A 25,940-nucleotide genomic window follows, 5' to 3' on the forward strand; every position below is an offset into this window, starting at 1 on the left:
TTGAGAGAGAGAGCAGGGAGGGGCAGAGAGAGAGGGAGACACAAAATCCGAAGCAGGCTCCAGACTCTGACTCTCAGCACAGAGCCCAATGTGGGACTCGAACCCACTAACCGTGAGATCATGCATGACCTGAGCAGAAATCAAGAGGCAAATGCTTAACTGACTAAGCCACCCAGGCTCCCCTAGTTTTTGTATTTCTTTAAAGGCATATGTGGCACTGTAGTTTTGTCGGGGATCAGTAGGAGGTAAATTAAAAACAAAATTTTTTAATGTTTATTTATTTTTGGGAGAGAGAGAGAGAGAGAGAGGGCACGCACAAGCAGGGGAAGGGCAGACAGAGAGAGAGAGAGAGAGGCAGAGGGTCCAAAGCGGGCTCTGTGCAATGGCAGACACCCTGATACAGGGCTTGAACTAATGAACTGAGAGATCATGGCCTGAGCTGAAGTTGGATGCTTAACCGACTGAGCCACCTAGGCGCCCCAAGGAGATAAATTAAGTGTTTGAATTAGAAATAGTTTGGAAGCCCCTATTACTGAATTTACCTAGAGACTGAGAATCACATTTTATTTATTTATTTTTTTATTATTAAAAAAAATTTTTTTTTTTACATTTATTTATTTTTGAGAGGTCACAAGTGGGGAAGGGCAGAGAGAGAAGGAGACACAGAATCCGAAGCATGCTGCAGGCTCTGAGCTGTCAGCACAAGAACCCAATGTGGGGCTCGAACTCACGGACTGTGAGATCATGACCTGAGCCGAAGTTGGACGCTCAACCAACTGAGCCACCCAGGCACCCCGAGAATCACATTTTAAATAAACTTTTGAATAAATTAAAAAAAGAATCTTATAACTATGTATATAATACGTTTTTAGAAATAGGAATTTAGAGATTAATTTTTCTGGCTCAACTCATCTAATGATGTGTGTGTGGGTACACTTACACATGCTTGTGCTGTACTCTAGGGTTTGGAGGATCTTACCAAGTAATAAATCTGGGGCTGTATAGATTTCTAGGATGTTGTAGGTTGAGTATCAGGAAAGAATATTCAGCTTGTTTTGTGTGGCTCCATGAAAATAGAGATACATTAGTATTAATAGTGTTAGAAGAGACGGATTAGTGTTAAAGGAGTCTTTAATAACTAACTGTAAAAGAAAATAAGTGTCTGGTAAATAACTCTTAAAAACAGCTACAATGTTCCACTGTCTCTGGTCACTTGGAATATCAAGTAAACTCCATATCTACTTGGGATCTTCATATATAAATTTGGGGTTAAATCGTGAGTCCTTTCTTGCCTTGTGACTGCAGGTAAAGCTTTTTGGTTTATAAGCAGATCAGTTTCTTGATCCCCATATCATTAAAATTCCTCAATTTCCTTAACCAATATTTTTCAACTGTTAGGGTCCTGTATTTGTGAGACTCCTTAAGACTTGTTAATGATGTTTATATTCATACAGCAGGCTACTTTTTCCTGTCCTTACTTCTTTCTACTTAGGACAGGAGATGTCTTATAAGCAGTATTTTCAATTCCTGAAATGCTAATAACACAACCACACACACACACAAATATTTCTAGGATTATTTGACTCATTTGCTGATTTGGAATCTTGCCCAGGACAGTTTCATTAGAAAAGCATACTGGAAAACTCAGAAGTGTGGATTTGTTTTGGGTAAGGGGAGGCGATTATTAAGTTAAAAAATAAAAGCAATTTACAGAAAGTTACAAAAGATAGTAAAGAAACAAGTGTCTTCTCTCTTTTACCCTTCTCACCTCTTCAAAACCTTTAGGTCTGATTAAAAAAAAAATTATGTTGCTTTGATCATGAGGATTTGAGGGCTCTTTTCTTAAATAAAACTTTTGGTGAGTTGTATCCTTTTTGTATTTTGATGCTGATTATATGCAAGCTAATTTGTGAAAAGTTGCACTTTAGTTTGATGCTGGCATATAATATCCTATTGATTATGGTCTTTCAAAGAATTGTATCAAAACCACAGATTTTTTTGCCTGCTCACTGCATGTTGAGATGGATTCGATTTAAGCCTAATTTAGATAATTTATTGCAGACTTTAGTATTTATGTAAGTACTATACTTCAATTTGCTGTTTTCCCTCCCAGGCATAGTATATTTTTTCCCCTTCATAGTGAGTTCCAGAATCTGAGAATATTGTATGATTATACCAAATCTACAAGTGCCCATTTATGGAAGGACAGAAGCCAGTTTCATTGATAAGTTGAGTTATAGAGTGTGGGGTTTTACTTGATACATCACAAATATGTTTGAATTTTTCTTCTGAATTAAAAAATTTGTTAAAATTGCTTTTTTTTTTCTTCTGCATGCAAAGCAGTGAGTATTTTACAGCGTTAATACATGTTCTGCAGTGAATTGTTAAAGGATAGTTTTTTAAGTACCTTTTTATTAAAGGTCAAATAATTATAGGAAATATATAACTATGTTCTTGTTATGTCTGTTGCTATTTTATAATAGCAGTTCCTTTTTCCATACATTTCCCCTTGCCCAATTAAACTGAAGAAATTTGCTTTATGAAATAAAGTTTAGAAATTAGAATAAAAGGTGATTTTTGAGACTAGCATTTTAATGCATTTGCCTCTGAATATTTTGAGTTATAAAAGTTATAACAAAGGACTTGATGCTTTCAAAGAATAACCCAAGAGTGTGTGACTTTTGCATATTAGTTAAGAGGGAGTTGAGTGTTTTGGAGGATTAAAAATAACATTTGTTTCCTTCTAAAAATACATAACTAATATGTTAATGTAAACATATTAAGGATCCAAATAGTAGAAAAATATGTCAAATAAAATGGCACATCTAGGTTTTCCACTCTGTGCGCTTCCACTCAACCCAGTCCCCACTCACACCACCTTTCATTGTGTTAACAACTTGTTTTGTGGTTACCCTTCCAGTTCTCCCTCACACCCCAACCCCACCTGACTGCCTCAACCCCTTTTGAAATGTAAGAAAGCAAAGTGATTCTTTTTTTTTTTTTTAAGTGATTAAGTATGTTGTCATTTTAACAGCTTATGGTTAATAAATATTGGTCAACTTCTGATAGTATTGTCAGGGTTTTTTAAGATACTTATTACATTGGGTCCTTTTGCAAAATTAGTGTGTTCAGTTGCCATGTCATTTTCATAAGTTTTGTTTAGTTTCTTTAAGCAATGGCTATAAAACAGTGAAATGACAATGTTTTAGGATTCCAGAGTCTTGAGTTCTAGTCTTGGGTTATGTTAGTAATTATTAGCTTGGGTGAATCCTATAATCATTCTAGGCCTTTTTTTTTAACATGTGGAAAATGGTAAGTTCAGTCTTTTCTATACCATATATGGTTGAGAAACTTCTCAACTCTAATTTCAGAGCACCCTTTGGTTTGGAGAATAGTTGATATTTAAAACGAATTTTTTTTTAATGTTTATTTATTTTTGAGAGAGAGAGACAGACAGAACGCAAGTTGGGGAGGGGCAGAGAGAGAGGGAGACACAGAATCCGAAGCAGGCTCCAGGCTCCGAGCTGTCAGCACAGAGCCTGACATGGGGACTCGAACTCACGAACCGTGAGTTCATGACCTGAACCTAAGTTGGACGTTCCACTGACTGAGCCACCCAGGTGCCCCGAATAGTTGATATTTTAAAGTATATAGAGGCTAGGGTTTTATCATTTCTTTTAGAGGATAATGTTGGTCACTTTGGGTTAATTTGAAAGCCCTTGGTTAAGAATTGAAACTATTGGTTATAGTAGTGTTCATGTAGAAAATATGCTTTGTTTATGCTATCTTCAGAAACACTTTATGGCATAATGGAGAATAATATTTACATTTTTTGTCAGTTTTATTTTCCCAAGCTTCCAGTTCACTCCCTTTCCCCATGCATACTTAATCCATAAAATATTCAGTGGGAAGGGAAACTGCCCAAATATGCTTCCTAAGGTATATGGTGGTTGGACTCTTACATTGTGGTAGAATTAATCCCATATGTTAGTGATATGTCTTGAAGTTTTGTAGTTTCCTCTTTATCTCACTAGTTACTTGGTTTTAACATGGAACTGTTAATTGCCCCTTATTTTATTTTGTTTTTTCCTGGAAGTTTTTTGAGTGAGGAAGGAGTTTATTTAGTTTTTTCACAGGATTGTCCAGAAAAGTTATCTTAGCCATTATCTCTTGCTTAGATTTCGCACCATTCTTAGTCTTCTTGCTTTCATTCTTGCTGCCCATTTGGACTGATTGTCATAGTAGTCAGCGACCCTTCTTAAAAAGCATATTAGACTCTATCACTCTTCTGTTCACAACCCTCCAAAGGCTTCTCCCCTCATTCAGAAAAGTCACAGTCCTTAACACAACTTACTTGCCTTTTTCATGCTATTTTCTCTTGCCAAATATCTGCATGACTGGCTGGCTCCATTACATGTTTCAAACCTCATCTCACTTGCTGTATCAGAGGGGCCTTCCTCAAGTTTCATATGTAATAGAGCATACCCCTTTCCATTGCCCTCCTTTATCTTTATCCTCTTTTCTTGCTTTTTCTTTATTATACTTATCAACACCTCATGTTATTTATTATTTTTTTTTGTCTTGACTAATTCCTCACTAGAATGTGAGCTCTACAAAAGCAGCTTCCTAAGACTTAGGAAGGCCAAAAGGTAGGAAATCTTTTGGACATCAGTCCCACTGTGCTGGGGTGAGGGCTGTGTTGTGAGGGCTGTGCACAGCAGATACCTACCTGATTTCTGTTTCCTTGGCTAGTCTTGAGGATTTGCAACATGACTTGCAACATGACTAGCCCCTTGAGGGCTGCAACATGACTCCTGCTTTAGTACTGTAGCACCTGTGCTATATCAAAACAATTGGACTTCAAAAAAAATTTTTAATAGAAAAATGGCTGAATAATATTCCAGTTGCAATTAATACTATGGCAAATCTTTGACAGTAAATTCTGGGCATTAAACTGATGATGTATACCAGAATGAAGAAGGAAAAAACATAATCCTAAATAATGTCTAATTGTTTAGGGAGTTGACTCATATCTTCTGCCCTTTTCCTCAATTATGATACATTTCCAAAACATTTTCTTTTTTTCAGACTAAGGAAGATAAACATTTTTTTCACTTTGGTTTTATTTGTATTTACTGTACCCTTAGTTGAATACTCACATAATTAAAATAAGTATGATGTTTGCTAAAATGAGTAATGTGTTGGAAGCAGTTAAGTGGAAGACGTTGGCCAGCATAATAAATTTTCTCCTGTGTTGAGCAAAAGAAAAACGTTGTTTGAATTTTGTTGAACTTTATTGTTTGTTTTTTTTTTTCTTTTTGTTCCCAGCCCTTCTCTCCCCTCCCTAACCCTTTCCCCTGCCCTCAATTCATATTTGTTTTTACATTTTGTTATTTTGGGAGAAAGTTAAAATGATATAAACCACTTCTTTCCCTTCTTCCTCCTCCTCCCTCTCATGCCCAGTTAGGTCTCCATTTCTTTTCTCATTTTGGGGTGATAACTTCATTAGAAGAGCCCTGAGTCATAGAATTGAGTCATTCATGTACTACAAAATAGACAACCCTAAAATATAGTTTTGAAATATCTATTTGTAAAAGACCTTTTTCCTCCCTACTTTTGATTCCTATTAGTTATCTACAACTGGATGTGTTTTGATTCTTTGGTGAAGCTGATGCATTAAGACTCAGCTGAGTAGGGGCACCTGGGTGGTTCAGTCTGGCTAAGTGTCTGACTTCAGCTCTGGTCATGATCTCACTGCTCGTGAGTTCAAGCCCCGAATGGGGCTCTGGGCTCTAATTCTGTGTCTAGGGCTGTCTCTGCCCACCCCTGCTCGCGCTCTGTCTCTCTCAAAAATAAACATTAAAAAAAAGAAAAAAGAAGAAGAAAAAAGACTCAGCTGAGTAAGTGCTTAGTATGTGATAGGCACTTAATGTTTGTTAAATAAATTATTTGTTACAAATCTTCTCTCCTTCTGTTTTGTATTTTAAGAAATTAGAGCCTATGTATGTACCTGGAGGAAGTTTGCTAAATTGTAGCCAGCGGGGATAATAGAAGGTAGGGAAAGGGACACGTAATTCAGGATGGTGAAGTACATTTAGTTTTTTGAGTCAGAGATTTATATTTGAATCCAAGCTGAGTGATTTTTATTTTTAAGTTATGACCTGGTAAACTTGAGACTCTGAGTCTTTATTCCCTTATATGTTCTATTTGGATAATACTATTGTCACAGACTTGGCTGTGATGAACACATGGGAATATTTGTGAATAGTTGTCTTTGTTCTTTTGTGGTTTCCAAGAGTAGATGATCAAATGTGTTATCACTGAACTCTTATTTTTCTCCTAATCCCATCATTTATCATGCTTTGCCTAAGAGTCTTTGAGGACTCATTTCACCCTCTTGCCACATTCTTAAATCTTGCTTGCATGTTCCCTCTTATGTAGCTTGGTTTGCTGTTGCCAATTTTTGCCTTGGTCTTGAAAGGAAAGGTGGTGCAGAGCTCTGAGTTTCAACTTGTTTCTTCTCTCACGCTTAAGTAGTACCTTCTGTGCACACTACATAGTGCAGAGTGGTCCAGTTACAAGAAGAGTTGGGTATTTATCATATTGATTATTTAACAGCAGCTCTCCACCAGGAGTATGTGTTAAAATTCCTTGTGGAACTCTTAAAATTTATATTCCCGAGCACACTCCAGACCTATTGAGTCAGGATCTCTTGGCAGAGCCTGGGTATTATTTGAAAATAATTATTATTTAAAAATAATTTTTATGTTAACAGTTAAGAACTGGCTGCTTGTTGGAAGACCATCTCAAGCCACTAAGACAGATCAATATTTATAAATGTTAGTTTTGACGATCTCATGTTCTTTCCCAAAATCTTTTGATCACTTTCCTATTACTCAAGAATAAAGTCATAATGAAGCTTGACGTTTAAGATTCACTATGACCACCCTAGTTTATCTTGTTAATTCTGTTTTTTACCATTCTTCTTATTACCTCTATTCCTAACTATACTGAAACTACAGTTAAGTATTATTTTCAACTACCTGATTCTCTTATGATCTAGAATGTCCTGTTCTCCTCCCCTTCCCTTGATCTCTGTAACAATTGCTTTTCTTGTAAATTCTACCTTAAACGGTCCACCTTCCATTGTGCTCTCAGCCAGAAGTCATAGTTCTTTGAACTCCCGGACACTTAATGTGCTTTATTTTCACACTGATCCCAGATGTTTATCTCCAGATATCTTTCATCTCTACTAAACTTTAAGCTTCTTGAGGGTAGATTTTGTGTCAATGTGTGTTTACCACCACCCACTCAGAAATACCCTTCTACTAAGTGTACTAAGTAACCCCCCACGAACCTCCTCCACTGCCGCCTCTGATTTTTGGAAAGTTGATTTGCATTTTTTAATGTGTCCTGAAATTTATAAAAATGCTGCTGGTATGTTAAAGTAGTCTTAAGTCTTTTCCCATAAAATACAGAATTTCTTATTTTTCTTCTTGGATGCCAGACCTGGCTTTTGACAGGCTGGTTCTTGTTTACAACTGTGTTTTTGTGGTAAACATAGGACTCAAGATGTCAGGCCAACTCTTCCTCTTGTAATGTTTTCAGACATGATAATTGTTGGGAAACAGTACTTCATGATTTTGTCACGATATGCATGTCTTCCAAGCAGAGGTACCAACCGCCTTTTTTTGGGACTATCTTTTCCATGGATGTTTATATAGTGAGCAGCCTTGGAATATATATTGCTTCTCTCCTTAGCAAGGGTAAGTTTGCTTATTGTTCAGAATAATAAAAATAGAGTCTTTCTCCACACCATGCTTTCTTAGTGTCCAAGATAATAAATATAGCATCACCCTCTAGAGCAGAGGACAGGCATGTTTTTGCCCAATATAAAATAGTTCAGGAACTTCCGAGTCTCCTGTAACATAACCCACTGCCTGTACAGTTGTCACCTGGCCCTCTTTGCGTCACCCAGTGGGAATTGGGGCTCAGGGAATTGGCACAAAAGCTGACACTGGCTATTGCTATTGCCATGAGTAATAAAGTTCTTTGTTTCTGACCTAGAAGTCTTATGTCTTTCTCCAGCATCCATGAAACCACAGGGTAACTTGGTAGCTTACAAGTAGGGTAAAAATCTCAGATCTTCCACAGTTCTCGACAGTAATATAAAAGCCACTCTTTTCAGAACTGCAAAATAGCCCTGCTGTAAATAACTCTTGTTAAATCTTGGTTTCAATTAAGCCTGGCTCTGGAAACTTACCTGGATGAGGCTAGAATTCCTTATGGCTACATACTATCTTCTCTTTCCCCCCATTTAGGGGGGTTAAAAGACTGTTATTCTGAAATTATATTCTATAACCGTAATCTTTTTTTCTTTCTCTTTTCCCCAAATAAAAGCATTGCTATTTTATATGGAGGAGCTACACTGACAAGCGTGTTGATTTGTTTACTTAAAGCTGAAGTTTGGAATATATATGCTGTCTTCAAAAGAAATGGGATATTTGTGAGGATTTTTTTAAAAACTGGTTGTAACATGATAATTTTAATGATAAATAATCTAATAAACTAGATAAATAATATGTGTTGGATGGTGACAAATGTTAAGGGGAAAAAAAGGATAGGGCATGGGGCGCCTGGGTGGCTCAGTTGGTTAAGCATCCGACTTCAGCTCAGGTCATGATCTTGTGGTTTGTGAGTTTGAGCCCTGCATCGGGCTCTGGGCTGACAGCTCAGAGCCTGGAGCCTGCTTCGGATTCTGTGTTTCCCTCTCTCTCTGTCTCTCTGTCTCTCTCTCTCTCTCTCTCTCTCAAAAATAAACATTAAAAAGAGAAAAACAATAAAAAAAAAAAAAGGATAGGGCAGTGGTGAAATGTTAGATACAGTTGGCTAAGGAAGGCCTCACTGAGGTGACGTTTAAGTAAAGAACTGAAGTTAAGTTAGGAGACTAGCCATTTGACTATGTGGAGGGAAAACATTCCCAGCAGAGTAAACAAAGTGTCTGGTGCAAGACATTGAGGAGGCTGGGTAGTGATGCTTTGAAGACATACATTGAGAGGATTTATAGTGTTCCCATTTGTCTTAAATGTCTTTCTGCGCCACCAGAGCACTTGCTTTTAGGTTTATCTGTTAGGTACTTCTTGACTTATGGAAGGGGATTTTTTCCTTTAAAAGTATTTTTGAAAGCTACTGAATTAGATAATTTTTCTGCAGTATTCTCTAGTTCTCAGTGGTGGTCTCTGTAAGTGCCAGTCTTTCAACAGTGATGGAAGTCCTACTTCAGTGTGTTTTTTCCCCTTAACTTTTGTTTTAAATGTTTATTTATTTTTGAGAGAGACAGAGTGTGAGCGGAGGAGGGGCAGAGAGAGAGGGAGACAACAGAATCCAAAGCAGGCTCCAGGCTCTGAGCTGTCAGCACAGACCCCAATGTGGGGCTTGAACTCACAGACTGCAAGATCATGACCTGAGCTGAAGTGGGGCACCCAACCAACTGAGCCACCCAGGTGCCCTGAGTGTGGTTTTCTTTTTTTTTTTTAATTCAAGAATTTGAGAGCTGATTTTAGACCTCACTTAAATGATTTTTCACTTTCACATAGTTTATATTTATATTTCCGTTGAAGAGAAGAGGCTGAGGCAGCCAGGAATAGTCAGAGAATAAGAGAGCATACCAACTAAAACCTCTCTAGCTAAGGTTACTCATTATCCTTTGTTACTAAATGTAAAAGCTGGTTTTCTATTCTTGTTGATCTTGAAAAATTAACACCATACCATTTCCTCCTTGAAACACTGTCCTGTCCCTCTGGTTGTACCATTTGTCTCAAGGCTTCTTCTTTCCTTGGGTTTATACCTTGACTTTCTATGCTGCTCCCTCCTATTACCCTTTTTGGCTACTCAGGTCTGCTTAATGGCTTTAGTTACCTCCACGTTGTTGATTCTCCTGTCAGAATTTCCAACCCCCATTCTTGAGCTCTAAGCAGTTATTATAAGTTGGGTTCTAACATATCCATTTTGGTGGCCATTGGTATATATGGATTCAGATATAAAAAGCAACTTTTAATCTTTTCCCTACAAAGCAAAAAAAAACCTGTTCTTTCTCTCTTTCTTTAATTGGTAAATAGTATCCTTGTCTAGTTACTTAAGCTAGAGTCTTTATTCTGGTGTCCATTAGTCAAAGACCATCAGGTGCACACCCATAGGTAAACAAAGTTGGGTTTATTGATGCTTTCTGTAGCAAGGGAACCCATACATCATGAGGAACCTTGGGGTGTCTCAGTAAGACCAAGCTGGACAGACTTAGAGAATTTGGGTTTTTGTTAGGTAATTTGGGGAGGATTAGGGAAATGGTGGGGGTTTGCTTTGCTTTGGGTGCTGTTAAAGAGTAGGGATAATTCTCCTGTGATTGGGTGTCTTAAGAAATCTTTTCTAGGAGAAGAGGACAGGGTGAAGCTAGAAGTGTAATTGGTAAAGAAGCATTCATTCATGTTAGTGGGATTTTTTTATGGTTGTACAGAGACCTTGCTTTTGTCTGTACTCAGACAGACTCAGACTCAGACAGGCTTGGTTTTGCCTCACTCCCATCATGGACACAGAAGACCTTGTCTGATGTTGGTGATCTGTGAGATTCTGTTTGACAGAAAAATATCACAACCTAGCTATGAGTGCTAGGCCACGTCCCAGCTGTGAGGAGCTGCTTTTGTTTCTCTTTCTCATTTATTTGGAATAGATGTAAAAGATCGGGTACCATTTTGGCAGTAGGAAGATGGATGAAGAGTATTTTAGACAGGGTATGTGAACAAAGAATTTACATGATATTGGCTGTTTGTGTGTGAGGAGCAGCAAAGAAACTTATTCTACTTGAAATATGTCAGTAGGATCTAGTGTTATGTTGAGGCAGAGATGCCTAGTTTACTTATTCCTTACCAGGAAAAGAGGGGTTGGAGGGGGTTATGTATCAATCACATACAGAGCTTTTTAAAACTAAATGTTTGTGTACTTACTGTGCACCAGGCACTAAGGACATAGGTGATCTCTCTTAATCCCTCAAGTAAATTGGGTTAGAAATGAAGGATGCATATCTCTGGCTTTGGGAATAAGAACCAAACTGGAGATCCAAGTGGGATTAGTGGTGTGGACTGTTATGTAGTGTAAGAGTATAAGTTTCAGCATAATAGTTTGGGTTTGAATCCTGCCCCCTACACACAATTAGTAGTTGTCTGATCTTGAGTGAGTTACTTAACGCCTTAGAATCTCTGAATTTTAGATTTAAATGGGCAATAATTACACTAGCCTTACAGTGTTGGCAATAATTTAGTAAGTACAAGGTATATACAACAGCTGCTGTAACTACTTTTATTGGCTGTGTGACTTCAGACCAGTTGCAAAACTCCTCAGAACCTCAGTTCTGATATCACTTTAGAGAATTAGTATAAGATCAAAAAGTGTACACGAAGCATTTTATATACAGAAAGCACTATACAAATAAAATAAATATTAATGTCTAGGGTATCATCTTTCAAGTGTTTGAATTTACTTGGCAGGTCAAGGACTGTGGTTGGGGTTTGATGTTTTGGGGTCAAATTATACAGGGTTTGAGTATTAGGATGAGAAATTTAGATTGGATGCTGTGGACTTCAGAAATTCAGACACTGGATAGGCTTTAAGAAGAGCAGGGGGATGAGAGGACAAAAGTGGTGGCATAGGACAAAAGTTCTTGGAGTTGGGAGAGCCAAGAACGTGGGGGTGGGGGTGGGGGGGCCAAAGACCAGATCAAGGCAGCTATTTCAGGCTGAGTAGTGGGGGCCTAGATTAGTGAAATGACAGCAGAAATGAAAAATCTGAGATGTTCTAAGGAATTCTAAGGAATTACTACTAATTTAGTTACAAGTTCAATGTGAGGGATATAGAAATAAGAAAAATAAAGACTGCTTGAACTTTAATTTGGAAAGGGATAAGTTAAATTTGTTAGATATAAATGGTTAGTAAGTTTGAAGAAATAGCCTCTGACAATGTACAGAATGCCTAGAGACTTGGCTTTAGATATTTACCTGGCTTTCCTCATAATGCAGGCCCCAATTTGTAATGTGCAAAAGGAAGGCTGTTGGAGAAGGGTGCAGGTTTCAGTGGTCAGTTGTAAAGATTTTGGTTTTAAGTTAAAATAAGTGTAAACATGTTAGAAATATGATTAAAAACTTTGCTGTGCTGCATTTAAAGGTGAAATTACTTTAAAATGGATTTTAAAAATATAGATGGAAAGATACATGATAAATGTTGATTGTAGAATCTCAGTGGGCACGGGGATGTTCACTATAAGATTCTTTCAACTTCTCTGTATTTGAAGGTTTTAATAATAACATGCTAGAGGGGGATGGAGGTATAAACTGTTTGCTAAAGGCTAGTCTTGAGAATTTATCTTGCCTGACCTGAGACTTTTGTTTTCTCTGTAGGAACTTTCCGCTGTACTTTTTGCCATACAGAGGTAGAAGAAGATGAATCAGCAATGCCCAAAAAAGATGCACGCACACTTTTGGCAAGATTTAATGAACAAATTGAGCCCATTTATGCTTTGCTTCGGGAAACAGAGGATGTGAACTTAGCCTATGAAATACTTGAGCCAGAACCCACAGAAATACCAGCCTTAAAACAAAGGTGAGTGAATGTAGGCCCTGTGCTCTTATGAAGAACACTTATAAGTTTGCCCTTGTTTTAACCACCTGTACTTTGGGGAGCAGAAGTGAGTAAGTAATCTACCCAGGAGACTAAAGACGCATTAAGACGCGTTAACATAGATTCTCAGCTCTACCACATTTGTCTTATTGTGACCGTGATGAAAGTTGTTTGTACTGAATGCAGAGCAGTGTGGGCCTTAGGCAAAATCTTTAAATAGTCAAGTTTGACTTCAGCTATTCACTCGGCTTTGACCTGCTGCAACTCAGCCAGTTGTTAGCTAATCCTAAATTGGTGGTGCCTCTTGGGGATATTTGAATTTTCCTAGCCAAGTTCTGAAGGATGAAGTTCTTTAAAGAATACAGCATTTGTTTTTTCTTTTCTTTTTCTTTTTTTTTTTTAACTTTTTAAAATATTTATTTATTTTTGAGAGAGAGACACACACAGAGCACGAGAAGGGGAGGGGCAGAGAGCAAGGGAGACACAGAATCTGAAGCAGGCTCCAGGCTCTGAGCTATCAGCACAGAGCCCAATGTGGGGCTCGAACCCACGAACCATGAGATCATGACCTAAGCTGAAGTCGGATGCTTAACCGACTGAGCCACCCAGGTGCCCCAGCTTTTTTTTTTCTTTGAAGCATTTTAACCATACATTTCTTGCCTTCCTTAGTTTTCAATGCAACTTCTTTGAAAGTAAAGTATAGTAGGTGTAACATATGAGATAATACCTTCTTTTTAATGTGTTAATACTTTTTACTGTGGCTCCCTGTTTTTATTAGTATGCCTTAATGTTTGAATTACAGAAGCAACCTTAGTTTTGGCATACTACAGAAAGTGGTTTATATTCTTATAAGAAAATCATAAATGTGAATTGGAGTTAGGGGGTGTTTTCCTACTCTACCACATTTCTTTCTTCTTTCTAGTGTCCACCTAAGGGCTTAAGAGTTTATACCCTTGCGTAGCAATTATAACTGTATGCTGTTCAGGAGTGCTCTCAGTATTTTATATGCTCTGGTGCTAATGTTATAGAAAAGCCAGTTCTGGAGTCCTGAGCAAATTGAGTTTCTTTTGGATCGTTAAAAAACAATCCAATTGTATGGAAACTTTAGTATTTATATGTTGTTACTAATTTTCTAGTCTGGCATCATGGATCAGTTAGGATGCCTTTACCTGTGATTATGGAAAACCAAACAAAAAGTAGCTTGAACAGTAAGAAAAATCTGTCTAGTGTGACCACTTCTGGTAGTACAGAAGGTAGTACAGTTCAATTAATTTCACAGCTCAGTTATATCCTCAAGGATCTATGTTTATACTCTGCTGTACTCGGCCTATTGGTTGTCCTCATGGAACCATGAGGGGAGCTAGCCTAAGATGGCTGTGTCTTTACGGGTATCACATGTAGAAGAAAATGTCCAAATGTAGAAAGAGAGACTGTTTCTTCCTGGTGTCCTAATTTAAGATTGAAGAAGGCTTTCCCAGAGGACAACCTTCATCCTACTCTATCCTAACATCTCACTAGCCAGAATTATTTATATGTATATTTCTAAACCAGAATCTGACAAAGGTAGTGAGATCACATGATTGGTATTTAGACTAGTTAAGGTTTACCTCCTAGGGCTGGGGAAGGCCCCTGAGTCCTTTGGAGCAAACAGCCATCTGTATTTGAATAAGACCAATAAGCAAAGAGAGAAACCACAATTGGTAGGCAACTAGTATCATCCACATCACAGATAGCCTTAAATTTTTGTTACTGGTCTTTGGTCTCTTATCAAGTATTTATTTTGTATATCTTTTTCTGTTGACTTCTCTAATACTGTAACTCTGATGTAGAAGCCTATGAGGCAAATTGATTTTGCAAAAGCATAATTTTCTAAGCCTGTGGGTTATTTCATGTTGAAATATACCTCAACATTCTCTAATTGTTTTCTACATAATGTAATTCTATCTGCAGATTATTCTTGTGCTTCCTCCTCTGAGTACAGTTATTTTCCTGTTTATGAAGATGCTTTCCCACTACAATAGCATTCTTTCACCACCACCACTGACATCATGCCTCTAATATTCCCCTCCTACTGCAATTCACCTCCATTCCAGGACATTTATTTAGATATCCCTCACTCCATACCAGAGACAAATCTTAGTGGTACAGTGATGCTAGAGGCCCAACAGCAGCTCTGTATCTAGTCACCTGGTTTCTCCTTAGGAATGATGGTTACTTCAGGGATGAAGAAGGATCAGGAAATAAAGGAAATAAATGATCAGGAAAGGCTCTCCAACAGGTTGGTCACTAGAGAAGAAAGGCAGAAATGGGGGCAGGCAAGAGAGATAGAATGGGATATCTGGAACTGCCAGCCAGAACTAAGTCCAGTTGTTTCCATGTGGTCAGGAGAAGGACCATTGGAACTAGGTTAAAAGGTGTTACCCTGGTGGAGATGGCCTCACCATGCATTTGACAAACTCCACTGCCTAGATATGACATCTTGAAAGGGGTATGGATTTAGCATTTCTGTACTGTAGGATCTGTTTTGGAGGATAACGGTTCTGTAATAGCTGTTTTGCCTTAGGCATAAGAAAAGAAACATCAGTAGAGTGGCATGAGCGCTCAGAGATGATAGTAATTCATTGATTAAAAAAAAAAAAAGACTTAATTTAGTTTGGTTACTGATCTGTAACCAACTAAATTCTAGCTTATCCCCATGTTAGAAAACCGAAGGCCCCTGTGAAGGGCTGTGGGTAGACTTAACCTAAGAGCTGATGGACGGTTACAGCCCTTTAGCAAGTCAACCCATTGGTGATATTTAAAGTCTTTCTGTCTTTCTTAAGTGGAATTCTTTTCAGTAATCTCTTTTTTTGTCATCTGTTACCTAACAGTCACCTTGAAGATCTTTAAAATTTTAGTTTGAAATAATAGTCCTCCCTCACCCGAGTGAGTTATATGTCTTGAAAGTTCTAAAATTTCTTAGATAATGTAAAAAGATTCAAAACTGAATTGTCACTTTTGTCATCTTTAAGTAGAATGTGTACATTTTTTCCATAGATGAAATTTAAATATGCAGAAGAGGTGAACCTACCTGTCTCATCTGGGTTTTCTTTAGTGTCACATTTGCTGATAATTTAGATTTGTCTGTAACTGTGGTGAAGGTAGAGATAAAAATCTGTAGTGTCAATTCTCCCTGGTTAAAAATACCTTTTAAACATTTTTTTCCAAATTTAAAAATTGGTTTAACTTGTGGTCAAATACTTCCTGCTTCAAACTGGAGTAAAACCAATATTTAGTTTCTACAATGAAGTACTGAAAACAAAGACTTTTTAAAAGTAATCTCCTGCTAATATTTGTTTTAAATGTCCTCTTCTTTTCCTTCACTCTTCTTGTTCTTCTCTACTCAAGTACTGAATACTTGTTGACCTTCAGAAGATAGGTTTCAGACTTAATGCTAAAGATAGAGCATAGATGAATACTATGTATTCTAGATTTTATAGCGAGAAACAATAGCTTCAGAAAGAGTAAATCATCTAAGAGTCTGGATGAAAGAGACAGATAAGGGCAGGGATATAGTTGGCCAGACCAGAGCTAGAGAAAAACTGAGTGGGTGGAGACAGAAAAGGCATAAGGCTACCTCAGGGAGGCACGTTTGGGACAGACCGGCAAAGTACAGCAAAATAAGGATTTTGGCTAAGGACAGAAGAGACATTAAAAGGAGTCCAGGAAACTAAGTGAGAAAGGAGAGGGTCAGAATATAGAGGGAGCACAGAAACATATAAATGAAGATCATTGTATTCAGAGAAGAGAGAAGAGAGAAGAGATGAGAAAGGAAAGTATATGCACAAGGGAGACCAAAATTCAAAAAGCAACTTATATACCAGAGCAAGCAGAGTCAGATTATAGCGAAGGCAGTGACATAGCCTTTTAGAAGACAACATGGAACCAGGAAGGAGATAGCTATGACAGTGACTAGGAACAGATATGGATTAAATTGAGACATACATAGTAAAGAGTGCAAAAAGTAACATTAGATGAATGCAGTAAGAAAGAAAAGGTAGGAAGAAACCAGTTAATTGCAACCATAACAAGACATTTAAACTACAAGGTGCAAATAGACGGATTGGGTACAGAGAGATGCCTAGTAGGCCCAGAGTCAGAGTGGAAGAGCAGATAACTGGGACAAAGTCTGTGAGACAGAATGGCACAGCCAGAGGCACGGATCAGCATGGTTTGGACAACTGGAAAGAGCACATTTTTTTGATAGCAAAAGTGGCAGTAAGCTTGTAAATATCCAGAGGGAGAACAGGAGGGATAGAATAAGCCCATGATTACCTCCAGAGGGTGATTAGACACAGTGTTCCTAGGTTGAGATGTAATGGGCCAAGCAGATACATGGATGGAGATCTACATCACAGAAATCTCGCATAAGCATGTAGTAAAAACAAAACAAAACAAAACAAAACAAAACAAAACAAACAAAAAACTCAAGTAGATGTTAGCGGGCCCAGGAAGAAGAGCAATGTAGTAAGCAGAAATGATGTAGGACCAAAGAGAAGGGAAAATAGTGAATGATTTCTGAGAGAGAGAAATACAGGACATAAAGCCAATGAAGAAGTGTTCATTAGGCTGAGATGAGACAGGGCTCCACACAGTCTAGGATCCATGGAAGAGATTCAGAGGAAAATGGAAGAGAAGTAAAGGAAAAATGGGCTACAAGAATCAGTCAATAGATACTTGAGGGAATACAGCAAAAGGTGTCAGAAAAGATACAGAGCAGGCACTAAATAAGCAGGTAGTTCATGAAACATGAAGATAGTTCATAGGGATAAAACATAGCTTTCTAAACAGAGATGGAGGGAGATCTATGCATAGAAGCTGATGCAGAAAAAGTATCAGTAGCAGGCAGAGAAAGACCAGGCATAAGCCTAGACACACAATCAAGTACATTCAAAAGAATGTGGAATGGACTGAAAGTGAAACAAGCAGATAAAACAGGGAATAGCAGAAAGACTGAAAACTTAACTAATAGGAGATAACATAAGTGACTAGAGAAAGATAAGGAATGATCAGGCCTGGAACAGGCTAAGAAGATCATGGGTGGCAGAGGTAAAAAGCAAAACAAAATAGACTGAGAAATAGGTCATGGTTACTGCAGGGTAGAAATAATGGTTGGGGATGGATACGAGAGTCAGCATAGGTACAGAAATGGAAAGATACAACTCAGTAGAAAAGAGGTTAATTGTGCATAATGATATGCCTTATTTGGTGAATAGCAAGAGGGGAACATTAATTCTAAGTTGAGGCTGGTTTTGTAGAATACTTTGCTAGCTTCTCGGCACAAAAAGAGGAAAAACACACAGAACCACTTTGAATCATTCTTGGTTCAGGTGAGAGAGTGTTTTAAAAATGTAACATGTTTTGTTTGTTTGGGTTTTTTTTTTGTTTTTAAACAAATTACTCATGAAAGGTATAACGGATTTTTGCCAGACTAGTGTCTTATGTCACCTTTATTATTGTCTCTTCTCCTTAAGTAGATTTACTGAGATATCTTAAATTATGAAACCTTATTAATTTGTATATATATCAGATGATCTAGTGTTTGAGGAAGTTAAATACAAATATGATACACTGAGTTATAAGAGTTTTCTCAGAATTGTTTAAGCATGTGTGCATGATTGCTAGATAGAATTTATTTGTAATTCTTCAGTAACCACCCCACCTCCCCCCCGCAACTGCACTTGTTTTCCAACACCAAAACTTTACTTTTTCTTCTTTCTGCCCTCTTCTAATCTTTTTTATAGCAAGGACCGTGCAGCAACCACTGCTGGAGCTGCTGGCCTGGCAGGTGGGCACCACCGGGAAGCATGGACCACCAAAGGTCCCTCCTATGAGGACTTATACACTCAGAATGTTGTCATTAACATGGATGACCAAGAAGATCATCGAGCCTCACTAGAGGGCAAATCTGCCAAAGAGAGACCCATTTGGTTGAGAGAGAGCACTGTCCAAGGAGCATATAATTCTGAAGAGATGAAGGAAGGTAAGAGTAGAAGTCAGTAAAATGAATATCTTGGGTTCAGTAGAAAATGAACTTGACTTAGTGGGCAGTTCTTAGGTTTATTGGTAATTCGTTATGTTTGTTTTATAAAACGTGCATTATAGCAGGAAGTAAGAAATTCAGCAATAAGCATTAAAACCAACAAATATATATTTGTATTACCCTTCAACTTAGTTGAAATGATAAGTAGACCCTTTTTAAATCTCCATTTTCAGATTTAAGAAATTACCATTTCATTGTCTTAATTTTGTGGAAAAGTGCTATTATGTTCAAAGTGGACAAATTCACCTCTTCTTTATTCTTTTGTTGCCCTAACTTCTGCATTTTTATTTCTCTGAATTGGGAGCCAAAACTATACACTAGTCCAGACTCTTGTATGTTGTCTCCTCATGAACATTAAGGAGTTTGTGCTACCTGAAATATATAAAAAGAAGCTACCTGAGTAAAGGATTATGGATTCTTACCATCCAAGAAGATTGACAGAGCTCCATATTAGATTTTAGAAATCTCAGTGATCCATAAAGGGTTGAAAATTACATAATAACCAGCAGTTTGAAAACTACAGCATTTTACTTTTTAAAACTTTAAGGATTCAAAGACTTTGGGTGGTGATGTTTGGGAGTATATAGAAAATACAAGACTCAGACTGGACAAAGATTACTCAGAAACTGGGAAGCAGAGATGAAAAGGAGTCTGTATCTCTGGTTATGTTTCATCAGCATTAGAATCTATGTGATTCTATTCCCAGGTTATGCATCATTTCTAACATATCATCTGAGTATTGTTCTGTAATGGTAAAGAATTATCAGTAACTGAAAACCTCTTGTGTTTTGGTATTTCTCTAACCTCTTCCCTTTATGATTTACATTTCTTTACTAATTATAGCAAACTGTGTATGCAAATAATTAAAAAAGTAGTGTGGAGTTGGGTGGTGATGGTAAAATCAGCTAATACCTCTACTGTGATTCTCTTTGGTGTTTGAATTCTAGTTGGAAAAAAAGTTTTCCTTGGGAACCATAGGGCACTCTCTAGCTCCTTCCTGCTGATTAGCTTGGCTCTGGTGTTCAGTTATTTTGATTCAAATTGTTTTAGATTATATAGGAGTGAGGCTGTGAACTACTGAGGAGTCTCGTTTTCTCCAACTTGGCCTCCTGCCTGTTCTTAAAGCTACCAAACCTTTTCTTTGAACTTAGAAACAAAATTGAATAAAATAAGTCTCATAAGCTTAACATTCGATGTGTTCAGTTCCTAAAATGATAGAATTTGAATTATAAGGCCTTTAAAAAGTCATAGTTTACCCAATTCAGACTTGTCAATATTTCTTCCTATATAAAATAGGATACTAAGATGTCTAAATTTGTCTTCTTTAAGTTTTATGACAGAATAGGCTCTGTCTAGTGAGTGTGAAGTGAGTCTTCTTTGTCCAACACTTTTTTTAAAGTGTTTATTTTATCTTAGAGAGAGAGAGAGAGAGAGAGAGAGAGAGACCAAGTGTGAGCAGGGGATGGGCAGAGAGAGAGAGAGGGAGACACAGAATCTGAAGCAGGCTTCAGACTCTTAGCTGTCAGCACAGAGCCCTGTGGGGGACTTAAACTCATGAACTGTGAGCTCATGACCAGAGCTGAAGTCGGATACTTAACTGACTGAGCCACCCAGGCGCCCCTTGTCCAACACTTAATTTTCCTCGGATTTCAAGTCATTTTAATATATTTCAGAATTTTATAGATTCTATCAGGTGCTCATTAGTATACTGAAAGCTGCTTTCCTTATAAATAGTCCTCTTCCCCCATTCCACCTTCATCTACATTTTTTGTTTTATTTTAATTGTCTTTTTCTGGGCCTTTTCCAACCATAATATACTTAATATCCAGCGACCAGAACAAAATATGTTGTCCATGCATGGATTCATCATTAATGATTTGAGTTTTACTTCCAGTATCCTGATTTTTACCTGATGCTTGTTGCTCTGTGTCTAGAAGCATATTAAGACCAACAACTTCAGAAACATGTGCAGGGATTTTTCAAGACCCTCCCTTGCCCTGTATCAGATAGCTTGGACCAGGTCTTTCAATATCTTTTAGATTATTTTTTTGTGGGCAGATTTTTTACACTTGCCGGTATAAAAAGAAATCCGCCAGTTTTCTGCCATTTATACAACTTTCAGCTCCTCTTATGTATGTTTTTTTTGCCACTAGTTTGGCCTTTAAGCATCCAGAATTGCTTAGCATCATCAGTGAACTTGACAATTTCCTGTTATATACATCTTCTTTGTAATTTATAACTCTATTAAATAAGACTGTGCTTGGAACTAGTGTTTCTACTTTACCATCCAGAAATTTGCTCATTTATCCTTATTTTCTTTCTGTCTTCATCTGTAACAGAATGGTTCCTTTTTCCCCCCAAACCTCTCAAGACCCTTGTCATAAATCTTTTAGATGTGACTATTTAGTTTATGAAACTAAATTGCTTTGCCCCTAATTTTATATTTACTTTAAACATTAATCAAAATCCTATGTTGGTAATAATATTAAGCTTATTGGAAAATTCTTATCAAAGCAATGATTGCTTTAGAGACAATTCCTTGTCTTTTTTTTCCTATCGAAATACTGCATTGGCAGTAAGGACTCTGCGGGCGGGGGGGAGCCTCAGCCTTCGGCAGTGTTTTAAAGTAGTGAAGTTTGACTTTAATTCTCATTTTTACATCCATGATACTAGAAGCCTATTTTCTCTAACTTGGAACTTCTTGAACTTTTCTTGAACTTTCTCTAACTTGAACTTTTAACTTCTCAGTTCCTGTTTCCCTTTCTGTCTCTTAGTTGCCTATTCTCTTCTCTCAGGAGTTCTACACTTTCTAAATTGTCCAGGGTTACACTAATCCATCCTAGTGTGTTAATGAGAAGATGCTTTCACTTCATTCATGGCCGGAGTTGGTCATTTCTGGGTTTTTTGTTTTTTTTTTTTTTAAGTTTATTTATTTGTTTTGACAGAGAGAGAGCATACATGTATACACAGTTGGGGGAGGGGCAGAAAGGGAGACAGAGAATCCCAAGCAGGCTCCACATTGTCAGTGTGGAGCCCAATGAGGGGCTCAAACTCGTGAATATGAGATCATGACCTGAGGCCAAGTCAGACATTTAACTGACTGAGCCACCCAGGTGCCCCATTTCTGGGCTTTTTGTTGTTGATGATGATGATAGATAACACTAATCCAAGTGCCAAGTTTATTCTAAGCGCTTCACAGATATTAAGATATTCACTTAATCCCCACAATTATCCAGTGACGATATACTATTATTTTTTTCCTCTCTATACTTGAGAAAATTGAAGCAGAGAGAGATGAAGTAACTTGGCCAAAATCATACAGCTAATAACTGTTAGAGTCAAGATTTGAATCAGAGAGTTAGGTTCCAAAGAATATTTTTAATCCTTTTATGTTTTATTATTTAAAAAAACTTTTTTAATGTTTATTTTATTTTTGAGAGAGAGAGACAGAGCGTGAGCAGGGGAAGGGCAGAGAGAGGGAGACACAGAATCTGAAGCAGGCTCTAGTCTCTGAGCTGTTAGCACAGAGCCCGATGTGGGGCTCGAACCCGTGAACCGTGAGATCACGACCAGAGCTGAAATCGGACACTTAACCAATTGAGCCACCCAGGCGCCCCAATTTTTTTAATGTTTATTTATTTATTTTGAGAGAGTGCACCCACAAACAGGGGAAGGGGCAGAGAGAGAGATAAATTCCCAAGTGGGCTCTGCAATGTGGGGTTCAATTCCATGAACCATGAGATCACAACCTTAGCCAAAATCAAGAGTTGGACACCCAACCAACTGAGCCACCTAGGTGTCCCTAATTCTTTTATATTTTTTAAATGGTAGTATATTTGGTATTCAGAATACAGAATACAAATGTTTTTCTTTAATTTTTTTATGTGTAACTTTTCATGATGTGTACACAAAGTGATAGGTATGTGGTGAGAGAAGCTTTGTTCCTAAGACTAGATTCCTTTTTATAAAGAGTTCAAAGTACCTTAGTTTGTTTCAGAAAAATAAAGCTGCATTTATTCACCAATTCATCAAATATTAATTCAGTGCCTAAGAAGTGATAGGCCCTATTCTGGGTGCATGGAATATATCATTGAATAAAAAAAGTAAATATCTGCTTGTGGAGAACCTACATCCTGGGAAAGGAGGTGACAAAGACAATAGACATAAATTATTATGTTGGAAAATAAGTGCTATGGGGAAAAGAAGAAAGCATTGGGAGTATAGGATGGGGTGAATTAACAGAAGGCAATATTTGAATGAAAACATAAAAGATATGAAAGATTCAGCTATGTAGATACATAGAGGAAAAATATCCCAGGTAGAGGAAACAGGCAGTACAAAGGCCCTAAGGTAGGAGTGAGTGTGGTATGTGCAGGGAATAGCATGGGGGCTACTATGGCAGGAGTGGAATGAGCAAAGGGAAAGAGAAAAGGTAAGTAAGTGAGCAGGAGGCGTTCCAGATAACGTAGGACTTTAAAGACCATTGTAAAGCTTTTGGCTTTTACTTTCCAAGCAAGATGAGAAGCCACGTTTGTGATTTCCTATTTTGCCAGCTACTGTGCTTGTTCCTTCATAGACATAATTACATTTGTTCTTATCCAAAGCCCTGTAAGATAGATGTTTTTATCACTCCATTTTACAGGACAAGGTACCAAAGTTCAGAGACTAAAAACTTGCCCAAAGCAGTGTAGCTTGCATGTAAAAGAATGAGGATTCGAATCCAGACTGTGTTACTCTTAGAACCCATGCACTTAAACCATGCTACTTAAATTCCAGTTTGTGAGAAACATTTTGAATCTCTTATGGACAGTTGTTCAAAAACTGGAACCAGTGAAGTCTGTGTTACTTTATAATAATGTATTTAAATATTAAAATATTACGTATTTTATTCGTTATAAAGGAATGCCTTGTATATTTAAGGATATTGATTTTCTGGGTTTTTCCTTCCAGGTGGCATAGATATAGATGCGTTTCAGGAGCGTGAGGAGGGCCGTGCAGGGCCAGATGATAACGAGGAGGTCATGCGAGCACTGCTCATTCATGAGAAGAAGACCCCCTCTGCCACAGCAGGCTCAGTGGGGGCGGCTGCTCCTGTCACTGCTGCCAATGGCAGTGACTCGGAGAGTGAGACCAGTGAGTCAGACGATGACTCCCCACCTCGACCAGCAGCTGTGGCAGTGCATCATCGGGACGAGGACGACGAGGAGGACGATGAGTTTGAGGAAGTAGCAGATGACCCCGTTGTTATGGTGGCTGGCCGACCATTCTCCTACAGTGAAGTGAGCCAGCGGCCAGAGCTAGTGGCCCAGATGACACCAGAGGAGAAGGAAGCATACATAGCAATGGGACAGCGCATGTTTGAGGACCTCTTTGAGTGAGCTTTCCCTATCTTTTCTTCCTTTCTCCAATGCTAATTTCAAAAAGAAATTCCCTACCTTTGAAGAAAAGTGTTTAAGTGGTGTTCTGCCTTTCTTGAAGTAAAGAGCTCAAGAATAATGGGAGAGAAAGTTTGATTTTTATGCCAGAAGCTTCCCCAAAGGTAGGTTGGCTATAAGCATTTCCTTCCCTGTTATTACTACAGTATTAATACCTTGCTGTATTTCAAATTTACCTAATCTTTGCCCCATTTTTCTCCCCTTCTGAAATGAATGCAGGCAGTCTTCCTGTCTGCCTGTAGAAGCCCACTATGACAGGTTATACGAATTCACTGATCACCTCCGTTTTGTTCTCACCAAGGATTCCCAACAGTTCCTGGTATTGCTGCCAAGAAGTTTGGCAACAGGCGAATCAATGATGAGTGACAGAAAAAAAAAAATCTTAAAACGTCTTATTGCCACACAGTTGAGGATTGGAGTCAATATATAAGACTCCGATGAAAATTTGTGTCTTTCGAGCTGACTTGACTGATAGTGTGTTGTTTTGCTTCATGCCTTTTGGTTTGGCTGTTGGATGATAGAAAACAGAATGTATACTTGGTAAGCCCTTGTGAAATTAGGAAAAAAAACATGGATGTAGGACGAGTTCCTGTACAGGGTTGGAGAGTGGAGAGCATTGGGAACAGTGCCTTTTAGAATTGCCTGAATTTGTGCTGATTTGGACATCCTTTATGGAAAGCTGAGACTGGTTCCCTTCTTTTTCCTATCTTCTACAGTGGTATAAATTGTTGAATGAGGCCATTCCAGCAGAAATCAGCATATAAAAATTATTACTCCTCTCTTTTTTTTCCTTTCTCAACATCATTGAAGGCCTTCTTTGTCTCTCTTTTGATTCTTGTCCGACATGGTGTTTTAGAATGCATCTAGTGCATCATTGAACATTGTAACCTCAAGGAATGTAGCTTACTTTTGGTTCTGATGTATAGCATGGTATTATTCCCTAAGGCAGAACTTTAAAAATAAAGAATATTCATGCAAGGGTCTATAGCAATTGTATTTTTTTTGTAATATTTTTCCTTGCATTATAATTTTTAAGTATTTATCATATTATAGTACACGTGTGAAGATAGATTTTAGAGTATCTGAGCCTTCTATGAAGTGATGTTTCATTTACTTGGGTTGTATTAATGATTGAATATTGACAATAAATCTATTTTATACCGACCAAAATTTGTTAATTTCTAGCTCTGTAACATCTTGGAGCATAATTAAAATGAATACTCTTCCCATTAAAACAGTGTTTCAGACTTTTTTCTCTTAATAGTTCTCTTTCAAATAACAGATACAGTTGTATGTGGTCTAAGTTTTTTCTGGCAATAAGCTGCCTTATGAATGACTTTTATGTATGTATCTTGTATATATGGTCCTATTCTTATTCTTTTAAACATTGTTTTTAAACTTTCATAGTTCTAGGAATAAGTTCATTTAAGTAAAATATTAATCAGGTTATTTATTTACTTACTTATTTTTATTTAAGTAATTTCTATACCCAACATAGGGCTTGAACTCGCAGACCCCAAGATCAAGACCCACACACTCTTCCGACTGAGCCAGCCAGGTGCCCCTAATCAGATGTTTTAAAACATAGTTGTAAGTGAACTGTCAGCTCTTTATTTCAATGAATGATTGTTTCTTGCTATTTTTTCTTGAATCTAACTTGCATGTTCTACTTTTGAGAGCTACTGTTCTAGTTTTTCTTTCCTGTTATCTACCAGCCTCTTAAAGAATCATAGACTAGTTGCATATTTCTTTCCTCTCCT

At 37.7% G+C, this 25,940-nt stretch overlaps 1 protein-coding gene across 5 annotated transcripts in view; it reads left to right on the forward strand.

Annotated features, from left to right (window-relative positions):
* Positions 1–25,415, forward strand: part of GTF2E1 (general transcription factor IIE subunit 1) — a 36,105-nt gene extending 10,690 nt beyond the window's left edge. For all 5 annotated transcript variants that reach the window (XM_019448494.2, XM_019448488.2, XM_019448491.2 and 2 more), the window contains exons 3-5: positions 12,444–12,645; positions 18,447–18,685; positions 23,696–25,415. In XM_019448494.2, the coding sequence (XP_019304039.1) occupies positions 12,444–12,645; positions 18,447–18,685; positions 23,696–24,123 (869 nt within the window). In that variant the 3' untranslated portion in view covers positions 24,124–25,415. The remainder of the gene's footprint in view (positions 1–12,443; positions 12,646–18,446; positions 18,686–23,695) is intronic.
* The last annotated feature ends 525 nt before the right edge of the window (positions 25,416–25,940 follow it).

The sequence above is a fragment of the Panthera pardus genome, unplaced genomic scaffold, assembly GCF_024362965.1.
Source record: "Panthera pardus isolate Hobbes unplaced genomic scaffold, ASM2436296v1 HiC_scaffold_16, whole genome shotgun sequence".
NCBI lineage: Eukaryota > Metazoa > Chordata > Mammalia > Carnivora > Felidae > Panthera > Panthera pardus.